Source organism: Poecilia mexicana, unplaced genomic scaffold, assembly GCF_051168715.1.
Source record: "Poecilia mexicana isolate PSO_F unplaced genomic scaffold, ASM5116871v1 scaffold_9, whole genome shotgun sequence".
Taxonomy (NCBI): domain Eukaryota; kingdom Metazoa; phylum Chordata; class Actinopteri; order Cyprinodontiformes; family Poeciliidae; genus Poecilia; species Poecilia mexicana.
In genome coordinates, this window is record NW_028263378.1 from 25,192,028 (window position 1) to 25,213,988 (window position 21,961).

Genomic DNA, 21,961 nt, shown 5'->3' on the forward strand with positions numbered 1-21,961 from the left:
AACAGCGATTCTTTGAATCACTGTTATAGAAAAATGTAGTGTAAAATTTTGATAAACATCTCTTCCGTTTTGTTTACTTTGTAATCACTGTGGCGCATCGGCGCAAATTCCTCTTAAAAAAACTGCTCAGGTGGCTAAAAGTAGTGCAGGCAACAATACTGTAAACATGGCTTTGGCAAAATGGGATAAGAAGTCAGAAGTCATTGCGACGTGATTGGTTCGTCCACAGAAACTGGGCGGGATGAAGAAAGAATACGGACCAATAGTGTTTGAGCTTTCGCCCTGACACTAAAAGTAAACACACTTGTTTTGACCTGTTGGAAAGAAATCGAGGAGCTCTGCGTCTTGGGTAATAAGCAGGTATTTTCTGTCCGACAAGTCATTTCAGAGCGGTTTTATGCTTAAGGACACGACAACATTTCTGCGTATTAACCCCGTTAAGGCTCTGAAGGCTTTTTTTAAAACAGTGCGTTACAGCAGCCAGGACAGGCTAACCTGTTTTTAGCTTGTATAACACTTAACTACTAGCTTAGCAGCAGGGAAACAGCTAACATTTTAACGGAAGAAGGTATGTATGTATTATACTTTCGTGTTTTTTTACAACTCTGCGTCTGAAATGGGGGATAACTGTGTGCGACTTGCCATAAATGTGAAATGACATAAAAAAAAAAACAGCTGGTTTGTCGCTAGCACCTCTTCTTCCTGTTTGTTACCAGGCAGCGTCTCGCTGGAGAAAACACTGGATGATGGTGCTGCCAGGCAGGTGAAAGGGATGAAACCCGAAGGTCACCGGTTTGTCATGGCTGAGAACGGACGGGAGCTGGTCGGTTCGGTGAAACACGCTCGCTTTTCGGACCGACAGTCGTTCAAGTGTTGGACCCACTTCCACAGCTTGATGGGCGGTCTGGACACCCTCAGACAGAGCGGAACCCTGTTCGATGTTGTGCTTCTGGTGGAGGGTCGTCCCATCCAAGCCCACCGTGTTCTGCTGGCTGCCTCTTGTGATTACTTCAGGTACAACCCACAGCTATGGCTGCAGCCTTACTTTTGCTTTCATGTTGAGTTTTGTTATGAGTCTAACCCGAAAACACTTTAGGTACTTTCCTGAAAAACAAAACTACTCTTACAGGTACTTTCAGTAAACCTATCTTGTAAAAGCTTTTATATAGTGTACTATAAAATTGGAATGGTTTCTTCTTCTTCTTTTTTTTTTTTTGCTCTTCAACATAGTTTTAAAAAAATGCATGATGCAAACCTATCAGATGTTGCAAAAGTCTGCAGCCTAGACACAAGGACTTGGTGCAGAATCCTGTTTGAACTATTTCCTTAAGATAAGATGCTCTTTGCATTTTATCAGGCACTGTGACTAATAACCGACTGGTTTGAAGTAGGGCTGTTGTAAACGAATATTTTAGTAATCGAGTAATCTATCGATTATTCTTACGATTAATCGAGTAATCGGATAAAAAAAATTATAAAATGAAATATTGGTAAATCTGGCATAATACCGGTGTTACTATCAGATATCAATATCAGTCCAATTTTTCATATTTGAGCATCCGTAACAGTTGCTTTTTTTGTAGTTTAGAAAACTAACCTGTAACAATAATAGCTCACTTTCTAAGTTAACCAGAAGAAAAGTTATAGAAAAATCTGAAATTATATTGAATTTAATAACAAAGAGGCAGACTCACAAATATGCTTATAAAAAATGTCTACAATCCAGCTTTTAGTTTATGTATTCATCTTCAGTGAGTTTAATTGATTAATTAAACTCACCTTGCCACCTAACCTGTCACGCTTTGGGTTTGAAAATACGGGAAATGCCGCCTGGAGTGGGAGGAGAGGGCGAATGAAGAACGTAAGATGGGGTGGAGGGGAGGAAATAGACCAGCGGACTGACGAACCGTTAGACCGGGGGACGAACACGGGGGGAAGCAATACGGGATATTTACGACACCTTCACTGGTCACACTCAGAAACTCATCTACCAGCCATGTACGATGCGCTCCGCCACCCGTTTCTTCAGACCGGGATATGAAATTTATTGTGCGGTTCGTCGGTAAAGCTACATTTACACGGTAAGCATCAGCTACTCAGCCGCCCGCCCTGTTCAGTCTATCCGCTCACCTCAGCGCTCTTCCCGCCGTTCGCTTTCAACCAGCAGCCCCAGAGGAGAAATGCTGCCGTACTCCAGGCATTCCCCCAGTCATTTTAAGGATGCTTATTGGTTCCCCAAAAACGCTAAAAAGTAGGGCATTATCATCAATCAATAAAATCCCCACGGGCCAATCTTGAAGATTGGACTTTATGCCGCTGAGACTTAGCTTTTGTCAACAACTCAGAGGCGGAAGTGAGAGCTCCGCGCAACGCAAATGAAGTCCCGGCCGGAACACGGTGCGCTAACTAATAAAACATAAATTAACGAAGCTTCGAGGTAGGTAAATTTTCCTCGAGGAATTTTAGTAATCGAGGTACTCGAATCATTCGAGGAATCGTTTCAGCCCTAGTTTGAAGCTAAAAAAAACCCAGACGTTTTACAAATCAGTGTAGGTAAGTGATTCCTGGATTGTACCATGTGTAATCTTTTTCCACCAGGTGCATGTTTGCTGGAGGACTCCGGGAAATGCAGCAGAATGAGATTCCCATTCACGGAATATCCTACACGGCCATGGAAAAAATCCTTGACTACATCTACACTTCTGAGATCGAGTTAGACCTGGAGAACGTTCAGGAAATCCTGATGGCCGCGTCACTTTTTCAGGTAAGTTGGGTCGAGTTGGTCATTAATCGTTTCCTTTTGTTCTGTTTCACTAAAATGTTTGTCTGCTTTCTTTTTTTTTGTTTGTTTTATTTTTTACAGCTTGAAAATGTCATCAGCTTCTGCTGTGACTTCCTGTTCTCCTGGCTGGACGACAGCAACATTTTGGAGGTTCTCCACTTGGCCGACGTCTACGGACTGGAGCATCTCAAAGTCAAGGTCCACTCCTACATCCTCAGGAACATTCAGACTTTGTCTCGGACGGACGTGTACCGGCAGCTCCCCGAGGACGACGTCTTCAGGGTGCTGAGCAGCGACGCACTTCAGGTGGCCAGCGAGAACGAGGTGTACGAGGCCGCACTCCACTATCACTACAGCCCTGAGGAAGTGGAAACTGACAAGGTGTACTTGCAGGTCAGTCGAAAGGTGTGTGCGCTTTGATTCGACGCACACCTTTTGTCACCTTCACGTCTTCGTCTGTGTCTAAGTTAACTTCTTTTGCCCCCCCCTTTTTTCTTTTTTTTTTTTTTAAACTCAAAGGGCAACCTCAGGATGCTTGACGCCGTCCGCTTCAGCCTAATTGAGAAACAAGTGTTGCAGAGACTCCACGGCAGACTGAACCCGTGTCCGCTGAAGGACTCCGTTGCGGCGGCGCTAAGATACCACGAGAACGAGTTGTTGCAGCCCGCCCTGCAGAGCCCCCTCACTCAGCCGCGCTCCACCTTCCACTGCGTCCTGGGCTTTGGCGGGATGTTCAGCTCCAGCGTCTCTGCAGACGCGGATCACGTGTTCCAGGTGTTCCACCCGAGCTGGACTGAGTGGAGAACTCTCAAAGCGGCTCACGCTCCCCGAATGTCCAACCAGGGCATCGCTGTGCTCAACAACTTTGTTTATCTTATTGGAGGAGACAGGAACAACAGTGGCTTTCGTGCGGAGAGTCGTTGCTGGAGGTGAGCGAGGATTTGTTGAATCACAAATGCATGTTCTTTATTAGCAGAAAACAATCTTTGCAGCCCGGCTGTCTCACCTGCTGATGAAGGTGTTTCCACGCCTTTAAAAAGTCATAAAAAGTCCTAATTTAATGTTTCTATACTTAAGGCCTTAGTCTTTGTTAAACAGGTTTTATATTTTGTCTTGACAGGACTATTTAATCTTGTATATTCTATGTATTTTTTTTTCTTGTGGGACTTTTCTGTCAGGCAAAAGTTTGAGTTTCACTTAGACATCTTCATTTCGTTCTGTGACTCAAAACACTTGAGGCTAGCAGAAGCTAGCTGCTAATATACCATTGATAGCTTGATAGCTAGCTTCTTTGCATCTGCTATGAGTTCATGCAAACTTATCGCTAGTTAGTTGGACCAAGTTGGTACATTTCTGTGGCGATACACATCTTAAACACAATTCATTATGGTCTTAAAAAAACAATCTATTTTAATCTAAAATGATTACATTTTAGATTAAGTATTAGAAGATCTTAAATTTGAGTTGGTGAAATGTGCAGAAAGCCTGGCTCAGGTGATTTGATCCCAGATTGGCTTTTATTTTCCTGCAGGTCAATAAACATTTCTTCTTTCAGATATGACCCTCGTTACAACAGCTGGTGCTCCATCCAGCCTCTGCAGATGCAGCATGCCGACCACTGCGTTTGTGTGGTGGGCGGCCATATTTACGCAATCGGCGGACGTGACTACAAGAGCGAGCTGGACTGGGTGGAGCGCTACGACCCGGTCACCAACACGTGGGAGTTCGTCTCTCCAATGAAGAAAGAAGTAAGAGTTTACAGCACAGTGCCTTGCAAGATTATTTTCATGTGTAGCCAGAGATTTTAGTGTGACGTTTATGTGACGCCAGGCAAGGCGCTTAACCTCGAGTTGCCTGCTGGTCAGTGTATGAACATGGGTGCATTGGTGAGCACCAGTGTTTTTTGTTTTGGGGTTTTCTTTTCACTTCAAAGTAGCGCACGTCTACTTTGTATTACTTTGTCACGTAAGTACAACAGAAAATTAGGGCCAGACTTTTTTTTTAATTTACAAGAGTAAAGTAAATATATGACAAGTCATAATATTAGCAGAATAAAGACAATAAGATACCAGAAAAAGTTGGAAAATTGCTAGAAAAAAGTTGTTTCAATGAGAGCACAGCTTCTGTGGAATCTATTTTATTTTTTATTATTTATATTTATATGCAGTGAGTGTGGATATTCTTGTACACCAGTGTATCTGGATGAAAGCATGCACTACCGCTATTCCCCACATGGTGGTGCTATATGTCTGCATGCTATAAACGCTCTCTTCCCCCTTTCCTGACTTTTTTCCCTTAAATCTGTCCCTCCCTCCAGGTGTACGCTCACGCTGGAGCGGTGCTGGATGGCAGGATTTATGTAGCATGTGGCCGTAGAGGAATGGCGTACCTCAGAGAGACTTACTGCTATGACCCTTCCACTGACGACTGGACGGCATGCGCCGAGGGGCCGGTGGAGCGGGCGTGGCATGGCATGGCTGCTGCGAACGGGCGTGTGTACGTCATCGGAGGCAGCAATGATCAGCGTGGATATCGGCGTGACGTCCTGCAGGTATGTCATGAGTCATCAGAGATGGTTTACTTGCTGTTTTTTTGGGTTTTTTTGTGCTTTTTTTCTATTTGACCATTAAACTGATGAAACGTCGGGTTCAAATCACTGATTCTTACAGTTTAAGCACTTCTATGAGTAAAAACTCACCAGCTGCTTCCTCTTTGATTTTTTTTTTTTTTTTTCTAGTTGGCTTGCTTTGACCCGACACCAAACTCTTGGTCTTTATTAACCCCGCTCCCATCCGGACACGGAGAACCCGGCATAGCTGTGCTGGACAGCCGCATCTACGTCCTGGGCGGGCGCTCCCACGACAAAGGCAACAGGATGAAGTACGTTCACGTCTACAACACAGACACGGGGGAGTGGGAGAACGAGACTGAATTGAGCAGGCGTGTCTCCGGCCTTGCCGCGTGCGTCGCGCTCATGGCCCCCGCTGTGCTCGCTCAGGCCCGCGGCTGGGACCAGTACACCAAGGCTTCGTCGGATGACGCGGACATAGACAACTCGGAGGAATCCAGTGAGGACTGAACCAGATTCACGCGCCGTCCTGCGTTCTTTTTCTAATTTAGAGCAGGAAACAGGACGCCAAGCTCTTTGAGGGGACGGTGCACTGATGACTTTTTGTGCCTCTGGTTGAGCTTCATAAGCACCTTTGCACACTTTTTTGTTACTTTTTGAAACTCATGGTACCACACTCCACCCAGATATGCCAACCGCCTGAAACATTAATCTCAACTGGTCATGGCTGCTGTCTTTGTTTCATCCTTATTTCTTCTCTTTTTTTTCCTATGTATGTATAGGATTAATTAAACACAGACTGGTGTTTTCAGCACTTAATTTTTGTTAATCATGATGATTCTCTAATTGCAACTTATAAAAGCATAACATTTATTACTGGAATGTTACTCCAGACCAATAAAAAACATATTTAATACAGAAATGAGGTTTTAATAAAAGGTTAACCTGGATAATGGTTAGTTTCAAAAGATAAAGGAGCCTCACTGGAACGCATATTCTTTCTTTTTACATTAGCTGCAGCACCGATTGAGCATAAGCAGTTGATCACTTTTAAAGATATTTCTATGAACAAGCCTAACTTTTTCAATAAATTTGACAAAGCCTGTCACGATACAAAGTTTTGTCCCAGAAGTTATTGCAATAAGTGATAATATTGTTGTTTTGAGACCATTTTCCAGTAATATAATTGTAATGGCAAAATGCAAAAACACATCGTCAAGGATTAATAAACTTTAAACTCCATCGAACATTTAGCTCTGGAACTGGGAGAAATTTTAAAAATAGAAAATAAATAAATAAAAACAAAAGAAACAAATAAATGAATTATGAAATCTCAGTAAACTAAATTGTCATTCCAAAGAAATGGCTAGTTGAGACCAAAGCACCAGCCTGAAGACGTTTTACATCCAGATTTTAATAGTAAAAAGTGGGTGGGGAGAAAGAGAGAACGGCGATAAATCATGCAAATGGAAGTTATTGATCTTGTTTTTTTTCATTGATTTATTGTGATAGGCCCAAATTTTACCGATTTTCAGGTTTTTGCTTGCGTTGCATATCTGTTGCGACATCTGCGCCTCGTTTTTTTCTCCGCTGCCACAGCTGGTTGTCCTTGTCTGACCTTCCCCTCCTGTTAGCTCAGAGCTTTTTGGTACCACCCAGTCTCCACCAGTTCCTTTCCATTTGGCTTTATGAAGGCCGACTGACTGCCACTTTCCTTTTCGGGGCTATTTCATCTACATCTGTTGTCCCCCCCCCACCCCCACTTCTCACCCCCTACCTCCACCTCTGCCCCTCCCTCTGTTTTCACACTTTTGTGCCAGCCTCCAGCAAGTTGTCTGCTAGGATCTGCTGACACCAGCACTGGACAGCCAGGATCAACGGTCCGCTGTGTTTATGTGCTTGTCCGTTTTGTTTTTGTTTTCGTCCAAAGTTTTAGCACCACCTGGGGGATACTTAAGACACATGTCCAGCACTTAGCCACGTCAGCAGTCTTTACGAACGTCTTAGTGCGGGTCGATCCAGTGCTCTTTGCAGAGCAATTAAAAGGGCCACATTAGGCATTGATGTAGAGCTATGCAGATTGAACCCAGTGGAGTTGAGGAGGGTGTTTGCGAGTCGAGGGAATTTACTCTTGCTTCCCCCCCTGCTGCGGCGGAGTGGAGAAGGTCAATGGAAATCGATGGGGGAACAAAGGAACATTCATTTTCCTCCAGGGAATCCGCCGATCAACATGGTAGCTTCCCTGCATGAACAGGAGCCATAAAACGCCTTTCTTTGAAAACGAAAAACTTCACTGGCGTCAGTCGCACTGATATGCATTAAACATCGCGGCAGATATGTGTGATCTATACGGCGGAACAATAGGATGTAGAACTGCTGATTCTAGATCCTGTTTAAATCCAGGAGGAAAAAAGATAATTTGATGCTGAAAGGTTTTGTATTTTCATTATTTACAATCCTACTAAGGGTTGTCTGCAGTTTTATAAATTCATTTCACTAGATTTTCAACAATAGTAAAATCACAATATTACAAAAAAAACTCACAAACATCCCTGTAACTTTTCCACGTTTTTCTGCACAGATTCCAAGCTCAGATGGGATAAAATATCATTGTGTCAATTATTCGTTGTACGCTTAAAATCTTTGTTGGACATATACAAGCCGTGCAGTGGTGGCAGCATCATGCTCAGGGATGCATTTCTGCAGCAGGGACAGGGCAACACATTTCAGACTGAGACCAGGGTTCCTAGTTCAGCTGAGCAACGACTCGAATTCCAGAGCTATAATGCTTAGTTTAGATCACATTTGTTAGAATGACCTAGTTAAAGTCCGAACCTAAATTCAGTTGAGAGTTTGTAGCAAGATAAAACAGGCAAAAAACCTTGGCTTATATGTCTGCAAACCTGATGGAGGCTTGACCCAAAAGACTCGCGGCAAAATTTAAGTTTTCAATTCGAAAAGACTTGAAATTGGGCTTCTGTCACTTTAAGGGGTTCCTGCTCCTTAAAGCTTCACATCAACATATTTAAATGGTCACAAATGTCAACTGGAGCACCGAGTGGTTGCCACGAGAGATTAAAAGGATTTCTCAAACATGCATGAAAAAATCGAGGCAACTTTCCAGGTGTGTTTTTGATGAGGACATAACATCACAACATGATGCAGAGCTCCAAAAAAAGTTAATTTCACGTAATACTGCCCCTTTAAATAGAGATTATTTACATGAACAAAGTATGTTAAGTTTTTAAATAATAGCAAAAACATACTGGGATTATTACTAACATTTCACATTTTCAACGTAGAAGGATCTTCACCGACTCGTGGGAATTCAATCTAAATTTGAAATTCAGACTTCATTGTTAAAAATCTTTGGTTTAGCCCGCCTGAAGGGAGTAGGTGAGGAAGCTCGGAAGCGCCGTGTAAAACCCACATTACACTAAATGGCTCCCCACCCCCACTCTCCCCCTGCTGTATTTTACGGCAGTCATTAGCAGTTCACGTCCACTCAGGCTGAAGGTGAGAGGCCTTGCTTGTGTTTCTTAACAGTGAAAAGGAGCCAACAGCTCCCATTTTCATGCTTTTTAAGGCTCATTGACATGGAGAACGAGGGTCGTGCAGGGCTTTATGTGGCAGTGGGTAAACCTCAGCAGGTGAGCCGGAGTCACTTTAATGCATGCTGGGCTCGTCCGAAAAGACAGAGCAGCCCCCCCATTAGTGGAAACACAAACAAGCGGCACCAGCGGCTCTCACTGCGCAAGGCACCGGGTGTTTTTAGCAAACTTTCTGCAGGCAGAACTTTGCTGGATCAAAGCCTAGCATCCACAGACAGAATATCTAAAACTTTGATCTATAATTCACTGAAGTCTGTGCACAAATTAGAGAATCTGAGCTCCCACTGTCTCTTCCAGCCATGTCTGCCTTAAAAGTAAAACCACTGCAAATACATCTCAACCTTTGATGTGAAGTTGGATGATTTAGTATACGTCGGAATACGCTCAGTCTTGAGTTGACATGAAGTATAAATGTTCCATCCCTGCAAGGCAGCGCCGGTCAGCAGCATCTGTGCTGGGAATGTATGAAGGTCAGAACGCAAGACAACAAAGAAATAGTATTGCATAAGATTTTTTTATTTTCACTTCACAATACAAGACATAGACACACATAATTTGCACACTTAGGTTTAATTCTTCTTTTTCTGTACAAAAATAACATTTACGCCGTAGATGAGACAAAACATGAAATAAATAGACGGGGACGGTCATCCCGCAGGGCTCCGAGGTTTGGAGAGATTTCGGTGTCTCCTGAAAGTCGAGGCCCACTGGGCCACATTTCTTCTTCTTCCTCTTGCCACGGGTGTCGGGCCTTCAGCGTTGTTTGGGGCATGCGTTGTCGGGTCTGTGTGCCTCACATCGGCCGTCAGATTTAATAAGCTCTCAATCATTTGACGCTGAAGAGCCTGCTCACCAGCAGGAGTAAGAGAACAACGGATATTGGCTCCATTCGCCCACGTTGCCATGGTGATAGCCATGGTGCACAGCTTGCGAGGTGTAGTCGGCGGTCAGAGGGTGAGGAGGGGGATACTGCGCAGGTCCCGGCCCGCTCCACTGGCCCAGCGGCTGTTCCGTGCTGTAGGGGCTGTAAATGTGGTGGCCGATGACCCCTGGCTTGCCAGCCTGGGCCATGGTCATGTTCAACACTCCGCTGTAGTCCTGGGGGCCCGGGAGGGGCTGGGGCCCGCAGTGGGAAGGGCCAGGCTTAGAGGAGTCGTGATCGGGGACGGTGGCAATGTCAGGAACTCTGGGCTCGAAGCTGCTCCGTCCAGATCCGGTGATGCTGCTGCCAACGCTCGAGGAGGGGGATGGAGACTTTCTGTACTCATGAGCCCTGGAGAGTATAATGGCAGTGAATGTCCAGTTCAACGGGACGTAGTTTTACCATTTGACGCATTAAGTCAGCGGTATTCACCTGTACGGCTGGTAGGATGCAGGAGCGGGAACGAGCTGCTCCGTGTTGTAGATATCTCTTGTGTCCGTCCTGGCGGGAGAGTCGGTCCTCACACCCTGCTGCCTCTCGGCGCCCCAGGGGGAGTACCGCTCTTCCTTTACAGCATCCTCGTCTTTCCTTTTGGCCAGGCGGCCCTCTTCTCCGTCGTAACCATCATACGATGACGGGCAGAACCCTGAAAAGACACAAGCAATGGATGACTTAACAAAAATACAAGGGGTGCTGTGGTGGTGCAGGGGTTAAGCACAACCCACATATGGAGGCCTTAGTCCTGTTGCAGGTTCGAATCCCTCCCTGGCGATCTTTGCTTCATGTCTCCCCCCTTCTCTCATTACCCACTTTCCTGTCAATTCACTATCAAATAAAGGCCACTAGAGCCAATAAACCTTAAAAAAAAATACAAGACAGGAAGGAAATTCATGAACACAAGGAAGACTGAAGCTGTACCTGGTGAACTGCTGTCCTTGGAGTCCTCGTTCAACACCCCTGGTATCTTGGCCCTTTTTTCTAGACATGCAGGGTTTTTGTTTGCACGCCTAAAGAGAAGCATCAGCTTTTTTAGATCAATTTCACAAGCAGGATTTCTCTATGTTCAGCAGAATTGAGACCCACCTTTTTTTATTAGTGCCCTCATCTCTGAAACCCTTTGCAAACGGGTTGTGATTGATCTTCAGCTTTGTGATCTGCCCCAAACAGAATTGAATAAAAACCAACATCCGCTGGCCTCAGTAGGAGACAATCAAGGTTTTGTGGAGCCAAACGGCCTCACCTTGGTGTTCTGGTAGGCAGTGACTGCGGTGAAAGACGTCTCTGGGAAGGTGAAAGTCTGGAACACACTCCAGCGGACGCTGAACAGGTCGTCTGCTTGGACAACGTGGAAACGAGGGTGGTAGCGATGCATTGAGTGCAAGATGATCTGCAGACAAGTCAGGGTAAGAGTACCCCAAAGATCTTTTTAAACTCAACATAAACTGGAAAATCCCTTGATTATTTAATACTCACATGCCCATGCTGGTCGAGTGTGTTGTTGGTGAGCTTGAGCTTGAGGAACGAGACGCTTTGTTTCATCCAGTGGCTCCCCAGGGCCGGAGAGTCTGGGTGGAGGTATGTCCTGCAGGGAGGCTGAGGCTCCGCTTTTCCTGCCACCTCCCATTTCTCTTTATTCCACTGCAGGGGAGGAGACGCATCGTAAGTCAATCAGCCTCTGAAAAAAGGTGATTTACAGAAGAAACTTCATCTTCCCTAACTTCCCACGATTGCTCCGAGAGTGACGGCTGGAGGATACCACCCATGGAGGCAGGGGGTAGTACAGTGAGGTCCCAGCAGGGGATAGAAAAACAGGAAGAGATAGGGGTCTTTGATGTGCAACGTCAGGGGAGGGGGGTGATGAACAGGGGGTATCTGCTAACCACAGAGGGATCTTTACAAGTCAAGACAACACAGTTATAATTTATAGGCCTTACCTTATACCTGAAGCCATCCTCTGGAACCATGTCAACCAGTAAGATGTACTTGGCACACGGAATAAGACCAGATAAACTCAGTTTACAGTGTGGGAACATCCTCCTGAAAATACAAGAAAGAATACACAAATGAGGAAAACATCTTTCTGAATATTTCTGTGTGAAAAGCCCCGTCTCACCTGCCCGGTTTGGTGATTATCATCTCCGTTCCAATTTCATGGAACGTCTTCCACAGTTCAAGGTCTTCCAGAGTCATCCTGATGCTGCCCTGGAGATAGGCGTCAGGGCCAGCGGCCATGGAGGCAGGAGGTGGACCGCTGAAGTTAGACTTCAGCTCTGCAGCAAAGTAAGATTTACTATAGACATTTGACACCAAAAGGGGTTGAGTTTTTGATCAGGGATGAACTGAGGAGGACAGGTTCAATTCTGCTTTACAATTCAATAAAAAGGCATCGGGAACTCACCCCTGATGGACTGCATTTTCCAGTTTCAGTGGCCAGACAGGAGAAGTTTGGGATTTCTGTGCATGAAAGGATGACAAGTAATCCAAATGTTGGATAAATCCAAAAGCGTAGCCCCCCCGCCGTCCACCCCCGCGTCTCATGTGTTGAAGACAAATCCAGCAGCTTAAGGTGAGTCCAAACAGTTCCGTCCTGTCGCATCAGATGGATGCTGCCAGAGAGAGTGACCATGACTTTTAAGGGGGACCCTTTGGTAGGTGGAGCCAGGAGAGCCATTCCCAGGCTTTGAAGTGACACAATGATGAGTCAGGGTCCCGCTGTGATTGGAGGGGTGCTGGAAATCAAAGAGACTTAACAGAGCCCTGATACCGTCCCCACAGGAAGGGGGAAGGAGGAAATGCGCCTTTATTAACTGCTAAGAGACTTTAAAACAAATATGGACGGACTTTCCTGCTGCAGATCGGGCTCTGGCGGCGGCTCCAGAAATCGGCGTAAATATCATTGACACATACATAACTGATGGCAGAAATGCCACTTAGTGTGTTTGTGTAACACGATAAACACTCAGCGCGAGTCATTTGACGCAATTAAGAGAAATGGAGTGGAAAGGGTGGTCAAGTATAATGTGTTGCTCTTTTCTCAAAAAGAACAAGCTCTGTAGGAGCACAAAAGTAATGCACATATGAGATGGGGAACGTGCTTGAGAAAGTGCGTAAAACGTCACATTACATAACAATCCCCTTTTACGCTTCTTTTCTCTACCAAATTACAGAGTGGGTGGGGAAACTCTGTGTGAACCCATAATGGTGTGGTGATACCATGCACTGTTCCTGCAGGTAAGTCGTACCTGAGAGGCATCCTCAGATTGGACTGCGGGAAAGTAGTGGGGGGGGGGACGATGCTGGCGGTTGTGTATTGGGTGGTCTAGACAGGCCCAGGCCTCTGACAGATAATCTCATTAAGATGGTTTCCCCTTGAAGAAGCCAGTTTCTGCATGAGGAGAAAGCCCAGTGTATGGGTGGGCAATCAGCAGCCAGTTAGCACCACAGGCTCAAAGCCAGGCATGAATTATGGGCTCCTGCAGGGGCAGGAGAGCAAACACCAGCTCTCCTACTTGATATCCACTTCCAGGTAAAATCCACAGGTGTCGCAGTTCTTCGTACCGCTTCACTGCAGGCAAATCGACCGCAACACACTACAGGCGTTAGCATAGAAGGGGGTGGAGGGGAAAAAAATGACAATCTCCTTTCTAGTTTCCTGTGGCGTGGATTGAATTCATCTCCTCTCAGGCTAAGAAACCCAAACCGTATAGGTTTCCTCTTTGGGTTCTCGTGTCTGCGTTGCATACAATGGCCTTTGTGAGCACAGCTTTTTACAGCCCGGCATCTTACGGCCCTATTACTGTAAGAATAACTAAGTAGATGCTTGAAAGCAATATGCAGACATGCAGTTGGAGAGACAGCTTGCAAAATACTGGTACGTTTGTGCATTTTGTCATGCTAATCACAAACTGTTTTGTATTTTATTAGGACTTTATGTTATAGTTTAACACTGTGTAGTGCTTCATTATGAAGTGTAAGAATACACCTCTTTCTTCCTTCCGCTATAGTTTCCTTCCTTCTTCGGTCTGCTTGGCATCCACGCTTGCATTCGAACCACAACAGTGTTCTCTTCAACCGAATCGAGACCGAAGCTATTAGGCGGACGAGAGTTTGATTATGTATTCCCACCTCCCCAAAAAGGAAAGAAAAAAAAGTGTGAATGTAAAAAGCCTACATGGGTAAACCCAAATGAATCTGTAATTTAAGCGAAACGTACATGGTGTTTACTGAGAACTCCATATTATTTGTTTGTATTTTATTTATTTATTTATTTATTTTCATTTGGACCTATTTGTGTTTTTAAGAAAGATGGTGGTGATGACGATTACAAAAGCACACCACACTTTTCAGATTTTTTTTTTTTTTTAATTTTGGTTTGACAACCATATCCACTTCAGTTATCCGCCATCTTTGCCTCTCAAATAAAATCCCACAAAAAGTTGATTGTTGTAGCATAATAAAAAAAAAGAGAGTATGGGTTGAATACGTTTGCAACGCACTGGAGGTGTCCACAAAAAAGTGCAAGGCGCTCCGTCCTTCCCCACCACCGCCTCCGCCCACTGCGAATATATTGACGAGCTCTGAGCAGAGATCAATGTGAAATAAAATGGTGAGGATTCAGGTTGTAAAGATGCACTTAAAGATGCGATGCAGTCATTTAACCACGCTGATGTCTCCCTGCGCTCCTCAGTTCACTGAAACTCAGCAGCATCGGCCTTGAGGACGCGCTTTCCGATTTTGAGAGAAGCGTGTGTGTGTGTGCGTGCGTGTGTGTGTGTGAGAGAGACCCAGTTGCTGACGGGGAGTTATCAATCACAGGTCTCCTCAGCTCTCCTCTGACTGCCTCAGGGGTCGGAGAGGTCGCGAGGGGCATCAGAGCGGCTCGTACGTGCGGGGCACAGGAGGAAGGAAGGACGGTGCGTTTGGAAATGAGAGAGAGATCGGGTCTCTTCGGGTCACGGTGTCGGGGCCCAGAGGTGTACGTTTCAGCTGCAGCAGTGTCAGCCTTGTTACACACAGGTGTCTAAAGGTGACAGGTGTGACCGCTACAAGTCCAGAGGACTGAGGGGCAATGGCAGAGGGGGAAGCTTTACGTCACATCCAGCCTGCAGGGACGTTTGGACGGCGCGACAAAACAGTGTGGCTGTCTGCAGAAGGCCAGCGCTCTGCAAAAACACATCTTACCAAGTATTTCTGGTTTCTAGTGCAAAAATATCTTGATACACAAGTAGCTTTTCTTTTTTTTTTTTTAGCAAGATAAAGGCACATATTTTAGGTAAATAATTCTTTAATATTGATCCACTTACAGATGATTTCACTTTTGGGAAAAATGTTTTGTTGTGAGTGGAACTAGAACTTTTTCATCAGTATTAAGGAATTGTTGACTTAAAACGAGTTACTCCGCAGCGCTTGTGCTACCGTTTCCTGCTGACATTAAAGTTTTTTGTAAAAATTTTTTTGTCAAAAATGGCAAATTTTGTTGATCATGACTGATTTGTAAAAGCAATAGAAGAGTAAAAGTTCCAAGCGGGTGAATATATTTTATAGTTGCTGTTAAGCTCTGGTTCCCTACAGAATTATTTATTCCTCTAGATATTTTTCACTTTGTGTGATAACTGCATATAGTTGTGTATTTTATGCAACAAACCAACAGAAACTAGCAAATAGCTGAAAAGTAGAAGAGATTTTACTTGGGTTTTCAACATTTTGTAAAACCACTTTGTGCTTACTTGCAGTGCACATCTGCCAGTTTGCATATGTCGATATTTGCACTAGAAACCAGAGCAAAAATACTTTGAGAGATTTAGTGTTGTAGCAGAGTAGAGGCTGCAATAGCTTCACTGAAAGCCCAAGAAAACTGCAGTGACTAAAGTCTATTCCTCCTCTCATATCTGAATCCTTACCTAGATAAATTTCAGTTCTCCTCTTCTTTTTCTTATTTCTTCTTTTTTAGCAGTTGGCCTTCGGCCATTTGCCCAGGCTGCACGGAGCTCTCTGTGCGCTCTTCCAGTTAACAGCTGCCAATATACAGCCAGGGCCCGGGGATCAGACGGCTCTGCAGCGGGCCCATAAAGGGCCCCTGGAGTGGACTGACGAGAAATCTCACACCTTTCGCTCACATCAGCCAGGCAGCGACGGCCTTTTGATGCAAAACCAGACGCTTTCTTTTCTTACTGTAGAGAAAGTGGAGCCACGGATGGAAACATTAACACTTTTTTATTTAATTTTTTTTTCACTCAATTGTTCTGCCTTTTCAATCAGAAAATGACGTCACCACATTCATCACATGTAGTACTTTAAGAAAAAAGTATATGCATGCCCCCCTCCCTACCCCGCTTTGCAGATTTTTTTTCTGTTTCTGCTTTATTTATTTTTTTTGTCACACCTTTAATGGTTCAAAACAAAAGTGTCCAGTTTGCGATAACTGGCATTAATCTCTTACATAAGTGAGGAAGAATAACTCAGTCACATTTGGAACAGGCCATTTAAGGTCATGATGCCACGACCTCTTGATTGGAGGTATAGACTTTGACTTAGCCGCTCCAGCATTTCAGAAGTGAACTTGCTGATGTTCTTTGGATCAGTAGCTGTGGATATTTTACTTATGTTGGAAAAAAAATAAATAATTGTGGTGCCTCAATTCAGTGGCGGATTCTGATATAGGCAAAATGGGCAGCTGCCCAGGGCGTCATCTTATAGATCCATTTTAGTTTTTTCTAATTTGGCGTGTTTCTGTTAAGCAAATTTACTTTAGTAATTTCAATTTGAACAATTTTAAAGTGAACGGAAGCACAGCTACTGTTTTTTATTTTTATTTTAGCATAATCCAAAAGCCCTTGATCAAAATGCTACAAATAAAGCCTTGAAAACAGCTGATAGAAGTTAATGGCTTTATTTCTCATCTATTCTTTCATTTTAATCAGAGCGTGATGCTTCTTCAGATTTTTTAACCTTCATGTTGTCATCTGGGTTTTATTTATGTAATTCCATAAATATGAAGCAAATAGGCAACCTTTGGACCCCAAAAATATATCTATACATTCAACTTAATTTGGATAATTTGCTTCCTTAATGAATTAAGTCATCTGAAATAATTTTTGCATTTACTCAGCTTATTTTTGTCTAAATTAAAAACTAATTTTTGTAGTGATCTGAAACATTCAAGTGTGACGAAAACAATAACTCTGTAAGGGATCCAATACTTTTTCTAAAATTAGCTTCTTATATGCTGACATAACTCGGAGCAGCACACCAAGAGGAGCACATTCCCAACAGGAAGACAAGAACTACTGCGTCTGTTTTAACACCAAGAATAAAAATCTGCGTTTTCAACTCCTCATCCGGAGGAACCAGGATCTGAAAAGTGCGCAGCAGGGGCCAGGGAGGCAGGCTCACATTTGGCCCTCCGCGTAGGAAAACAAACCTCACATCTAGCTTTCCTGGCAAAGGGAGCAAATGACAACTTCACAGCACTTCATAAGAAACTCCTGGAAGTTGCTAATGAAGACTAATGACTTCCCTCGCGTCAGACGGTTCACACCACGGTGTATGGGCCCTTTGAGCAGCGGGGAGGTCCGCCAGCTGCTGGACAGGGAGGCTCCCCCCAAAGAACATCACATTTAATGTTGTTTGATGAGTATTTTAAATGATCAGAACTCTGCTTTTATTTATTTAAAAAATATATGCGTTTTAAGATGTGGAGCAGCAACTAGTGGAGCTCCTTGATACGGCTCACTGTCCAGGGTGGCATCTCACCAGGGGCGATGAAAAAAATAAGTTGCCACCTGAATGAGTTTGCTATTGCTTATTTTCATGTCACTCTGTTTTGAAATAAATTTTACTTTCATAATGGTATTAAAAGTGTTATATGGTTTTAATAGACTTGCATGAATTTTTTTGTTTTAAATATCTAAAAAAAAAAAAAAATCCATGAATACACATGGCATTCAGACGAATTGGTTTAATGTTTTGTTTTCACAGCGTTTTCCAAAACACCAAGTTGGGTGCCCATGTGGAAGATCGCCCAGGGTGGCAAACATGGTAGAACCACCACTGGCTGCAAAGCTTTCCAAAAGCCGAGCTGAGAGTTTTTATTTGGACTGAAGATGCAGGGCGTCATCTCTAGACTTTAGCATAATAAATAAAACTAATCTGGTCGAGTGTCATGCATTAATAGGTAAACCGGAAAAAATTATCTCTAAAGATGATTGGTTATTGCTCCACTGGGAGATTATTTCACTTATAACTAGTACTTTTTCCATCAATTTTAAGAATTATTGACTTTAAACAAGAGTCTATAGCTTGCTGAAAAGTTACTTGTAAGTTTTTGTCTTATTTCAAGCGTACTAAAATATTCTGCACTAGAAACTACACCAAAAATACTTGGTAAGATTTTGTGTCTTTTTCAGTATAAGAATCTACAACTTTCACTTTATGAACTGAAGAAATGTCTCGAGTTGCGACTGTATTAAGAAAACAAAGTGGTTTGATTTGGTTGAAAGACTCAAACAACAAACTTGTTTTTTCAAATATATATATTTGGTTTGACATCAATAATGCATTCAAACATGTTCTCAGGACTTTAACCCACTTCACATTCATTCCCCCAAAGCCCGTCACAACAACCCCGAGAACAAACAAATATAACAAAGCAGGTTTTTTTTTTCTTTATTACGGTGGGAACAGTTAATCTATTTGTGCCCTTTTCCTTTAAAAATGACCACAGGCGGCTTTCAAGAAACATAAGTCTTTCTTCTTTTTTTATAGAAAACTATCTGTAAAAAACATTCGGTGCGTCTTCCTCTGAGTTTAGGCAAAGAAATGTGAAACTGTCCGTAAGTGAATTCAGTGGAAAGGCATCAAGATTGGAGAGTCGTCCTCGTCGTCGTGGTGCGCATCGCTTCCTCTGACGTCGGGTAGAGTTTACGGCACCTTCCTCCCTCCAGCTCAATCCAACAAACATTCAAAAGATTCCTTTTTTTTTTTCTTGTTTTGTACAAAAGCTAATTCCTCTCGGTATTCGGATCAGTGCTGGTGGCAGGACGTCATCCTGGCGAGAAGTGTTTTCGTAGCTACAAATGCACACGAAAGAGACAGAATAATAACACGAAAAACACAAATTTAAGTGCCAGCTGAGAAGCGTCCCAAATGTTCAGTGTAAACATTTTCAGTCTGCTACAGGTTATGAGGCTTCGTGGATCGTTTGGCTCCACGGACGGAGCCGGAGCGTGACCAACTGACCGGCCGGCCGCCCCGTTTCACCCAATGCATCGTGTAGCAACGCGACGGCGCCGTCGAGACCAGAATGTCACGGCGGAGTAAACGGTGACAGGAAAGTGCTCAAGACGAGCGATTAGCTGCAGCTTGGAGAGGGGAAAAAAATAATAATAAAAAAATATGCACACGACGTAGTAAAGATGCATAAAAATGTCGCTGGTGGCCGTTTAAGGCAAACTTTTTTTTGTTCTTTTTTTTTTTTTGCCGGGTCGGATGTAAAGCAAGAGAGTTGAAGAAGCTTGACGTGTGATATGCATTAGTTTCAGGCATGCTGCGGGACGAAAGCCTTCAATGTCCGTCATGCGCCGACACACTCCTTGCAACCGTAGCAACCACGCAGCGGCTTAGAATACTGCATTTCATCCGTTTGGAGTGGAGATTTTTTTTTTTTTCCCCTGTATGGCACGTGAGGGAACCAAAGCATCAACACAGACAGCTGCTCAGGAATCAATTATCATTATTATTATTTTTTTTAAAGTTGAAATTTAATCTTGAGCTTCAGGCTCAGATGTCCATGTAGTCGTCCTCCTCGTCCGACTCGCTCTCCAGAGACGACTCCTGGCTGGACGTCTCCTGCACCTCCAGCACCGGCTGGGTCAGCGTGTCCTTTTTCACCGTGGCAGCGGACTGGGATGACAGGATGACGTTCTGTACGAGGGACAGACAGCAGAGGGCGCCGTTCAGCAGAGCTGCGTGTAAACGGACAGGGAGGCCGGCGTCGGGAGGCGGAGCGGCTTACCTTCAGCCGCTGCTTGGTTTCCTCTGAGATGCTGCCCTTAGGGGAGAGCAGCGTGGGGGTGGGGGGCGTTACCGTGATCTCCGGGGGGAACTTGGTGACGGTGGAAGGGATGAAGAGCTTTGGCATGTTTGCCGGGACACGGGAGCGGATCCGGCTGGGGTCTGGAAGCTTGGACTGCTCGCTGCTGGCGTACGGCGTCTGGTCTGAGAGGGAGAGAGAGAGGCAGAGGGAGGGAGCCATTTTTAATTTCTACAGAAATGCACACTTCTTGTTAACCTGGGATAAAGATGACTTTTCTAATGTCGCGTTCAAAAAGGCATCGCAACATGTGAAAATATTGTCGCTAAGCTAATCGCTGCACATCTGAAAAGCTGGCTACACACATTACCTGCGTTTCCATTGGCCATATGATGAAGCAGTTTGACATTTCAAAAATACATCTGTTTAATGGAAAAGCATCAATTTTGAAAAAAACAAAAACCAAAAATCATGTTTTTTAATAAAACATTTTGTTGTTAGGATGAGGTAGTTTTTAGTGTATGTCACACCAGTCACATGATCAACAACCAGATATTACCACTGATGGAAACCACGAAGAAGAAGACGACACAGGAAGTAGAGGATCATGGCGTGGCATGTTTCTGATGACTTGTCGCATAAACAAGCTTTTTAATTGCGATTCTTAATCTTCTTTTTTTTTTTTGGACATTAGCAGAATGTTAAACTTTTCCACACATTTGTAATGAAACCGCAGCAGGTCTTAGTTTCACCCAAGCTCTTAAGATGGGTGCAGTTATCGCACCACATACTTTTTCCTTCCACTTAACCTTCCATTACCGTTATTAGACGCAGCACTGTGAACATCCAGCTACTTTAGTGATGCCTTGAAATGACTTATTGTTAAACCTCAGTTTTTATTGATCTCATGCAATTAATAACTTGCCATGATTACTAAAATCAACAGACATAAAAGGTCGACATGTTTCGTACTGAATCAATACGACTTTCACTTTTTCAGTTGAATTACTGAAATATATAAACTTTTTGATGGTTTTCTAAGGAACTGAGATGAATGCGTGTGGTTTAAAGGCTCTGACCTGAACAAGGTTGCGTGGTGCTACATGTTGCCGCTTCCTCCTGAAACCAGGCTGCCGAAGGTTCCTGGCCCTGGGAGACGGAGGCCAGTTTCATCTGCTGACAGAGGTGGGACTCCTGCTGGCGGTACAGCAGCCCCTCTGTGGGCTCCTCCCGCTCCTCTGAGGGGTCAAACAACATGGCGCACATTTACTCAGACATACGACAACGCAACGCTTCAGAGACGACAGAATTCATTAAATTTGGGTAAATGTGTTCAAATTTGTTTTCACTGTGTAGTAAAACCACATAGAAAACGTATTTAGTCATTCCTCAGACTTGTGTTGCAGCACATATTAATTTAGTTGTTTGTTTCAAATCAGAGGGCGGGGCCAACACTGATATTCACCATCTCATTGGTCTGCAGCCGAGTTGCTGTGCAGGTGAACCAATAAGATGCCAGATTCATTTGACGACTCAGACAATTCAAATAGGAAGCAAAACAATAAACAATAATTATAACAATAAACACAACTGTATTATTTTCATGTTATAACATAATTAAATATATAATTATTTTAGCATGTAACGAATTCAAGTTAAATTATTATATGCCACATTGTTTGTTACAAAACATATTTAACAACCAAATAAAAATGTAATAAAACATATTAATTTTATTTAAAACATTTAAAGGACAGATTAAAAATGCACTATAGCTAAAACTCAAATGCATGGGAAGTTTTGATAATTCAGCCGTTTATTTCCATGTATTGTTATGAATTTATTACTTCATATACCAGCAATAATTAGAAAATCTGCTAAAAAGGTGTTCCACTTTGTTACATCACAAAAACTTGGCATTTTTTTTTTTTTTTTAAGATTCCCTGCTAGTGCAAAAATAAATAAATAAATAAATAAAAATAAAAAATTCCCCCGCAGCCGTGGCAAACGGATACACACAAACAACTGAACTACGACTCTGTGATTG

General features: G+C 43.6%; 3 protein-coding genes across 7 annotated transcripts in view; 1 reads left to right on the forward strand and 2 right to left on the reverse strand.

Annotated features, from left to right (window-relative positions):
- The first annotated feature begins 253 nt into the window (after positions 1 to 253).
- On the forward strand, positions 254 to 6,468 carry klhl22 (kelch-like family member 22). 4 transcript variants are annotated; one of them, XM_088009049.1, is made up of 8 exons: positions 254 to 360; positions 717 to 1,014; positions 2,599 to 2,764; positions 2,864 to 3,187; positions 3,302 to 3,711; positions 4,338 to 4,530; positions 5,100 to 5,333; positions 5,520 to 6,468. In XM_088009049.1, exons 2-8 carry the CDS (start codon positions 773 to 775, stop codon positions 5,859 to 5,861), a joined length of 1,911 nt encoding a protein of 636 aa, XP_087865175.1. In that variant the 5' UTR covers positions 254 to 360; positions 717 to 772; the 3' UTR covers positions 5,862 to 6,468. The 4 variants fall into 4 exon arrangements, with proteins under 4 accessions (XP_087865175.1, XP_014859239.2, XP_087865177.1 ...); XM_015003753.2 differs by having other exon boundaries at positions 255 to 360; positions 2,864 to 3,175; XM_088009051.1 differs by having other exon boundaries at positions 266 to 349.
- A 3,182-nt stretch (positions 6,469 to 9,650) lies between these two features.
- tbx16 (T-box transcription factor 16) lies at positions 9,651 to 12,151 on the reverse strand. Its single transcript, XM_088009052.1, has 8 exons — positions 11,998 to 12,151; positions 11,819 to 11,921; positions 11,358 to 11,522; positions 11,125 to 11,271; positions 10,968 to 11,038; positions 10,803 to 10,891; positions 10,317 to 10,530; positions 9,651 to 10,235 (listed from the first exon to the last, which is right to left on the reverse strand). Exons 1-8 carry the CDS (start codon positions 12,114 to 12,116, stop codon positions 9,812 to 9,814), a joined length of 1,332 nt encoding a protein of 443 aa, XP_087865178.1. The 5' UTR covers positions 12,117 to 12,151; the 3' UTR covers positions 9,651 to 9,811.
- Positions 12,152 to 18,397: 6,246 nt separating this feature from the next.
- cabin1 (calcineurin binding protein 1) overlaps positions 18,398 to 21,961 on the reverse strand; it is a 46,966-nt gene continuing 43,402 nt past the window's right edge. For both annotated transcript variants that reach the window (XM_015003726.2, XM_015003725.2), the window contains 3 exons: positions 20,994 to 21,152; positions 19,897 to 20,099; positions 18,398 to 19,805 (listed from right to left, as the gene is read on the reverse strand). In XM_015003726.2, the coding sequence (XP_014859212.2) occupies positions 19,662 to 19,805; positions 19,897 to 20,099; positions 20,994 to 21,152 (506 nt within the window). In that variant the 3' untranslated portion in view covers positions 18,398 to 19,661. The remainder of the gene's footprint in view (positions 19,806 to 19,896; positions 20,100 to 20,993; positions 21,153 to 21,961) is intronic.

Coding starts and splice junctions, on each gene's coding strand:
- tbx16 (XM_088009052.1), bottom strand. CDS start 12,116: ATGGCCGCTGGCCCTGACGCCTATCTCCAGGGCAGCATCAGGATGACT. Junction 11,272..11,357: donor CACTCGACCAGCATGGGCAT/GTGAGTATTAAA, acceptor ACTTGTCTGCAG/ATCATCTTGCACTCAATGCA. Junction 10,531..10,802: donor CAAGGACAGCAGTTCACCAG/GTACAGCTTCAG, acceptor GTGTCTTTTCAG/GGTTCTGCCCGTCATCGTAT.
- klhl22 (XM_088009049.1), top strand. CDS start 773: ATGAAACCCGAAGGTCACCGGTTTGTCATGGCTGAGAACGGACGGGAG. Junction 2,765..2,863: donor TGGCCGCGTCACTTTTTCAG/GTAAGTTGGGTC, acceptor TATTTTTTACAG/CTTGAAAATGTCATCAGCTT. Junction 4,531..5,099: donor TCTCTCCAATGAAGAAAGAA/GTAAGAGTTTAC, acceptor CCCTCCCTCCAG/GTGTACGCTCACGCTGGAGC.